Source organism: Acyrthosiphon pisum, chromosome X (assembly GCF_005508785.2).
Source record: "Acyrthosiphon pisum isolate AL4f chromosome X, pea_aphid_22Mar2018_4r6ur, whole genome shotgun sequence".
In the NCBI taxonomy this organism is placed as follows: domain Eukaryota; kingdom Metazoa; phylum Arthropoda; class Insecta; order Hemiptera; family Aphididae; genus Acyrthosiphon; species Acyrthosiphon pisum.
Genome location: NC_042493.1, coordinates 98,223,033 through 98,231,063, shown reverse-complemented (window position 1 = coordinate 98,231,063; position 8,031 = coordinate 98,223,033). Strand labels below are relative to the sequence as shown.

The 8,031-nt window shown below is 26.0% G+C and overlaps 1 protein-coding gene across 1 annotated transcript in view; it reads right to left on the bottom strand.

Annotated features, from left to right (window-relative positions):
* Positions 1-2,420: 2,420 nt before the first annotated feature.
* Positions 2,421-8,031, bottom strand: part of LOC100166166 (annexin B9-like) — an 11,145-nt gene continuing 5,534 nt past the window's right edge. Inside the window, exons 2-8 of the mRNA XM_008185334.3 lie at positions 6,968-7,144; positions 6,641-6,848; positions 6,488-6,567; positions 6,354-6,426; positions 6,116-6,277; positions 5,867-6,051; positions 2,421-2,505 (exon numbers count right to left, since the gene is read on the bottom strand). Coding sequence (XP_008183556.2) covers positions 2,443-2,505; positions 5,867-6,051; positions 6,116-6,277; positions 6,354-6,426; positions 6,488-6,567; positions 6,641-6,848; positions 6,968-7,144 — 948 coding nt within the window. The 3' untranslated portion in view covers positions 2,421-2,442. The remainder of the gene's footprint in view (positions 2,506-5,866; positions 6,052-6,115; positions 6,278-6,353; positions 6,427-6,487; positions 6,568-6,640; positions 6,849-6,967; positions 7,145-8,031) is intronic.

Below are 8,031 nucleotides of genomic sequence, written 5' to 3'. Positions count from 1 at the left end.
ATAACTAGCTATATCTAATATTTAATTTTGAGAGTTTTATCGTTAATACTAAAGAAGTTATCCATAAAATAAAATGTTAAATTGTCATAAAACTAGTAAAAAATTATGAAAGTTACCCCATTTTACTGTACTACTTTTATTTTCAAACTATGAGAACTTTTTTCGTATTTGTGATATCGAAAAATTAAAAACAATGTTGCACAGTCTATTTCTATGTTCTCTTCTTTCTAGTAGGAACATTTGGTCGCATAACTTGAACAGTTGAACTATAACTAAAGCCATAGTGGTTCTTATCCACGCAAAACCATTTTTACTATGTTTTACATTTGTAAAACAGAAACCCCATGCGTGTGTAGCATCCTCAATAATATTTGTCATTATCGGAATTTATTAAATTAAGCGTAGCCTGCAGATTAAATAAATATATTAGTAAAAACCAAGTAATAACCAAAGTTATAAATAGAAGATTTCGTACCCAACCGTAATCCGTAAGATAATTATATAATTTTCTATAATAATATGATTGCTGCATATTGACAAAAGCGGAAACACTGAAACGTGCATTCACACAATACTGTTTTAATCGTGAATTCGTGAACAGTTGTCATTATTTGGTATGGAAAAAACAATTCCGAACCAATAAACCACAATAATTAATAAATGATTGGTGAAATACTGAAATAAATTGGGGGTGCTAAGCACCCCCCTATGTGCGCCTATGGGAGAACTTCAATCCATAACAACTTAAAATAGAATAACGAAAATACAGCAATTGAAAAAAAAGGTGATAGTGTCTGTACTATATTTATTTTTTGTAACTATATTTAAGATAGATAGATATAATAGAAGACAAACCTTTAAAACATTACACTTATTTCTCCACCAGACTGAGCAGAAGTCTTCAAGGCCATCTGACAGTCGACACACAATTAACCAATGTTACAAAGGAAGATGCTATACTTATTTTAACCTTAGTATACCTTTATGTGTAATGAAAAAACTGTAACTCATATTAAAATCATCTTTATATAAGTTTTAAAATAGGAATAACATTCACTAGTAACTAATGTAGACATAAATAAACAAAACAATTGTATTATTAATAATTATAATTGTGTATGCAGCTGTAAAATATAGTCGGACACAACTTATCACCATCACCACCACCAAGGCAATACAATTTTACCACCTCTACCACATGTGTGACGAGCTTTTACCAAGCACTGAGATTCATTAAAAATCGGTTCTAAAAAAGGGCCAATAGCAGTTTTAGAATTTAATTATAATTTTTATTGGATAACATCAAAAGAGAAAAATACAGCTAATAAATTTTTAAACAAAAATCACACTGTAAAATATTATCAGTAAGAATAGCAGTACAATGACAAAAAACCAATAAGCCAGTGACGTTGCAAGAGATGTTATTGGGTTGAACATTGATTTGTTGATTTTAATCTCATAATTCAAATTTGTTATATGAATAATATATTAATTATAATTGTAATAATCATATAACACTATGATATTATTTTAATAAATTAGAATTTTTAAAGTAAATGATTAAATTTAAAATTATTTTACTTTAAAAGTAATATTACTTAATAATAATAAGTTGACAACGCCACCTAACGCATTTATGCATTTATTAATGCATAAATTATAAGACAATCAAAATTTTTAAAATAGTCTAAGCATAATAATAAAAAATTAATATCATATGATCAAGCACCAATCTTAAGAATTTTAACATTCATAAACATTGAGTTTATAAAATTCGTTCAATGTTTTACAATATTTGTCAGTGAGTGGCACATATTTACCATACTTAAAAACTATAGTATTTGTAATACATAATATAATTTTTTATATAATTAGTTTTAATTAATATAAAATATCGACCAGATTTGGAAAATAATTTTAATTTTGGTAGAAATTAAAAAATTAACTTAATTAAAATTAAATTAAGAAAATTAAAAAATTCACAACATAGAAAAATATAGAAAATACTAACACATCTTCTAAAAAAGAAATTAAAAAAATTGTCAATGAATATTAATATATATTAATTTGACAAAGCGAGTTTAAATGTTTAAAATAGAAATGTTCATAATGTATTATGTATTTATGTAACATTAAAAATAACCATTATTCTTAAAATACCCATGCCCAAAGTATTTAACTATCAAATACCAACATTTATATGATTCCATTAGAGAAAAAAGAATAAATAAATTATGAAATTTAATTTATTATCATAATTTAAGTTTTGCTTTAAGAATGAGTAAAATTATATTTGTTTACAATATTAATATTAAATGCAAATGGAAAAATGAAAATAGTAAATATCAATTTTAGATTTTAAAATTAAATAATGCGATAGGAGTAAAATGTTTTAATGATTATATAAATAAGGCACTGTATAATAAGATTGTATGAATATTATTATTTTCTGTCTCTAACTAGTACCTTGAGACTTCTTTTGTATTCACATAATGTAAAGTCGTCCTGCAACATTAAATTTATCAATAAAAAAAATTAGATTTTCTGTAGACACCAAAAATATACACAAAGTAATTAAATATTTTAAAGAAATAGATAAGTTTTTTTTTACAACAATTTCTAATGGATGTGTGAAAAATCAACAATTTCAGACTTAGGTTAAAATAAATTCAAGCAAACCAAGTGTTAAATATTAGTTGATTAATTAATTAATTATTGATTAATTCAGCAATCAATCATTAGAGCTGACTTCTTTTTCATTCACTACTCGAACAGCAGCTCACTGTAATATCTGACTGTTGATTCGATTAAATAAAACAAAAACAATTTTAAATTAGGTATTATATAATATTATGTTGTCAATAGTTTTCTAATTATAAAAAAATGACTTTGTTATCGATCTATGAATATTTAATGGTAAAAATCTTGAAAATATTTAATTTCTAGTTTATCTTACACGGCCAATCACAAAATTTGATGATTCATTAAAAAAAACAACGATTAATAGGACAGAGCACTAAAAGTTACTTTTTATAGTTTAGTTCAATAAAGTTAAGCTGTTTACCTCTAAAATCTATAACAAATTCAAAAGAATGTTAGATAACTTTTGTCGTGGATTAAAATATTACATTATAGATAAGCAACACCAATGCAATCATTTATAGCTCATTATTTTAACTTGGATTTGACACAATATAAAGGGAGGATACAAGTAGATAAGTACTTTTTTCTCACCTCCTCTTGCTATTATGCATCACAAGAGTGCCATATCCAAATTAAAATAATGAGCGATACATTATTGGTTTAGCATTGTAATTTATAGTGTTATTTAATCTATGCTAAAATTATCTAACATTCTTTTAAAACTGGTATCGATTACATTGATTAATTATTGATACTTAAATTCTATTGTCTTTTGGATAGGTACTTAAATTTGAGTTAACTTTAAAAAAATTGTTAGGTATTTAATATTTATTTTAAAATCTATATCGTAATGTTTTATTATTACCTATAAATCTATATTGAGAAGACTTTCCTCCGATATTTGTTGTATCTGTTTTATAAGTGCGTAACAAACCAAATTGACACTCAGAGATATTTAGCTCAGTTAGTTTAAAAATTAGAGTGAAATGACCTCTTTTAAATTTAAAGGTAAGATTATTATCTATGTAATCTTATGGGTGGGTAACTTTATTAAATTTATGTACCTATCTAGAAATATAAAATTAAAAAAATGAATTTTATTGTTTTTCACATTTATAAAATTATAAAATTGATGTTTATTTAAAACATGACATTTCAAAAATTCCATCTCCAGAATAACAAAAATAAATAAAAATATTAAACCTATTTGAAATAAAAATTAAGATACATTTTCTTTCATTACTGATAAAATATTAGGTATGTGTTACGAGGGATAAATATAAAAAAGTAAAATAAAGTAGATACTTTAAGGGCTATAAGTTTAAAAAAAAACATTTTACTTAAGGACTGGGATTTCTTTTTTTTATTATTATTAATAAGTAATACTTAATAGTATGCCACTAAACACTCGCATACTATGTTGTCATCTTCTTACAAACATACAATATAGCATAATAATATGATATTATCTGTTTTCAGCAGTTCCAGTTTATGTAATAAGCTTTAAGGGGGCTGGAGCGTATTCAATTCTAAGGAGTAAAAACTAGGCATTTTATATTTCTGTTTATCTGGGTCTTGTGTATGAGTTGAAAGTAAATGAACATTAGTTTGCGTAATTCGTAGTACTGATCACGTTTTATAAGGGCATCATAGTGACCGGGATGTACGTCTGTAATTTTACCTACGCGCATGCACATGTCACCATTTATTGCTTTATAAAACGACAAACATTTTTTTTTCCAAAAATAATACCTCTGACTTCAATCACTACGCTCAGTAGGATGTTCCAATTTTAATTTTGAAAGCAGATTTGAATTCTCCTCTAAATTTACTATGCTTTAACTGTCGTACATTTTTCATATTCTATATCAATGTATTTAAATTTGAATTATGAATATGTTCTATTTTTACTCTTTTTGTTAGTAAATTTCTGAGTAAAAAAAAATGAAAATCAGTAAAATGAAATTGTCAAAGCATAGATAATTTAGTGACAAATTCAAATTTGCTTTCAAAATTAATATCGGAACATTATATTGGGCGTAGTGATTGAAGTTGTGAGCTATGTTTTCACCGAAAATAAATCACGCTCCAGCCCCTTTAATAATAGAGTGAATTTACCCGGGTTGACTTATTATCAAACTTTAAGGTAAGAACATTATCTTTGTTTTTGCTTGGGTTTTTTTTTAAGATTAGTTATTAACAAATAAAAAAAAGTTATCATGCAATTTAATAATTCCACACCCTTACTTCATAATATGACTAATATACACGTTATGGTCAATGACGAAAATTGGACATTTACGTCATTAACGTTAATGGCCAAGTTGCTAGGTTATTTTCCTCAACTTCTGGACAATAACGTCAGTTTCCAAGATAATCATTTATTGTTGTAAATTACAAAATAAAGTAAAACAGTTTTACTTCAATGACCAAATATTAACATTTTAGCCATTAATTAGACACCAATAACAATTAGCCATTGACTGATTGTCAATTATGTAAGTGACTGAAAATACATAGGTACTAATTTATTTAATTACAGTTATAAATTATTGATCTTATTATTAAATTATATTATATTTATTATTTATTTTGGCATTTTGAGTAATACAACATTTCCGCTGATCAACAAATGCATTTATTTGTTCTGCACTTATGTGTTTGTAACAGAACATTTTGTAACTTTGTGATCCAGAGATACTAGGTACTAAAACCTGTAGCTTCTCTCAGTGTTATATCCATTTCATTATTCACAGATTTCTTGTCAACGAAAAGTTGTTTACAAGTATACAAATGTTTAAGAATGCCTTTCTCTTTACCTAATTAAAGTCAATGATACTGAAATAGCTACGATACTTGGGAAAATAATCCTATAAAATAAATTAGATAACCACAATATTATTTAACTTGGCCACATATTAATATTACTATGGTTTACCCGGGTAACTATTGTTGATATTAATATAATAAGTACTAACACGCGCGAATAGATAACTGACAGTGACCCGTCTCAAATAAATGTATAGTTTACGACAACGTCCAATAGGAGTTGGGAATTGACGTAAATAATAAAATAATACCTAATTACAACATTGACCATAATGCATTGCCACTTACGTATATTACATATCATTTACATAAATTTGTATAGTGCTAGGTAATTTTTGACATTCACCGTAACATATATAATTTATTTATTTATTAGATAAAATATTATGCCTACCCCAATATCATCCGCCAAAGATATCCCATACATCGACATGTAAGCATTTTTAATTTCAACCATATCCATTTCCCAACGAGTTGCAATTATACGAAGCAACGGTCTTTCATCATAGCCAAAACAAGGCCTGCTAGCAAACATCAATTGGTTGGCGAAGTATGCAATTTTGTCTCTTACGGTTTGTACTGTACAACAATAATATAACAGTTTATATACAAATAGTTTAATTAGAAAATTTCAAGTTCTTACCAACTAATCTAATATTCACAAATTCTTCACTGTTGATAACATCTTCAAAATCTTTTCCAGTTAGACGACGATATTCTAAAAATACTTGTTGTAATTGACAGAAACTACGACTACACAAGATCATGTTGAATGTAGAGTCATCTGTTCCAGATTGTAGTTCATCTATCAAGTTAAAATAACTTAAAAATACACTGTTGTTTTTTACATTTTTTTAAAATAAATTAATGAAATAATATACAAGCTTGTAACAAGTTTTGTGCATCAGCTTGTGTAGATGCAACATCAACAAATGTATTTTCATTGCGTCGTCCCTATACAAATAAAAGTAAAATTATATTATCATCAAAGAATAGTGCTAAAGAAAAAACAAACCTGAAATAGTGACACCAATAATCTTCGGAAACTTCCTGATTTTTTTTCCATAAGCTCTTTTTCTAAATCATTTCCAAATACTAGAAAAAAAATATAATAATTAATATTATATACTAATACCAAACATTTTAATATAAAATTAATTTAATTTACAATTATTGTATGCCATTTTTATGTTATTGAACTCAGCATTAGAAGCAGTGCATATGATTTCAATTATTATTTTTTCATCAATGGGACTAGTTAGAGCATCATGAACTTCTTTAGCAAGAAATTCACAAGTAGGTGTCATGAGTCCTAAAATTATTTTTCTCATATTATAATATCCATCGAGTTGCATTATCAATTCGGATATTAAATCCTAAAATTGTAAAACAATATTTTATTTATCAAACTAATAATTAATACTACAAAATTAATAATTATGAAATTAAGAGTCACAGCATGTCATAAGTCTAACAAACATTATGTACTACTTACTTTCCCAAACATACTCTTGAATTGAATGGCAATTTCCTGTCTTTGAGAATAAACTCTATTGGCCAAGACTTCTATTATCTGAATAGTGTACTCATGTGTCCAATCCATAGCCCTATGCAATAATTGAGCATCCCAACGTGGATCAAATGGATTGACTGGACGAACTGTTGGATTAGACTAAAACAAAATAGGATGTTTTTCAATATGCATAACATAAATACAGTACACATTTGTATAGGTAACATTATTCTTTTTTAAAACTATTGAGCTAATATTACAATCTAAATTTTTTTGGACAAATTAGCAATAAATAATTCTATTAGTTACTGGTTATAAAAATTAACATTGATCTCGACATTGATTAAGAAAACTGAGTATGCATCATCAACTTTTGAATAACATGAATAGCAGAATATAAAACCTAATTATCATGTTATCAGTATTATCTAAGCTACAGGTTTTTAGCGTAATTAAAATGAGTGCGGTGAAAGTAAGTGTTTATGAAAGTAAGATATTAATGTACTATAATAATTCGATGGCATAGTGTACACATGTTGTAAGTGCAAAATTCTGAAAAATGAGTTTTTTGCACGGTTGTCTAGTTAACAACTTTCTACATATTGTGTACAAATGTTGTAAGTGTATAGTAAATATTTAGTCTGTTAGAGGTCGGCGCGTTTGTTGTAGTGCATGTAATCTGTGTGAAATAAAATCACAATTATCGTTCTCCTGAACAATTACAAAAATGTCACTTACAACATGTACACTTATTTATTTATTGATTTGATTTACAAACAAACAATTAATACATTTGAAAATATAATTATAGTAGATATCGTCTGCTCACCTTCTATAAGCTGTGCTTGTATTGAAGGTGATGAGTTCTTAATATAGAAATTTAAATATTAAACATAATTATAAGTAGACTAAAAACATAAAAGAATAGATTAATGTGAGAGAGAAAGAATAAAACAAAAATTATAGTTACAATATAGTAATAGCAGAAAAAAAAAATAGTTACAATAATAATAATAAATGGAAACAATGCATAGATTATTAATAAT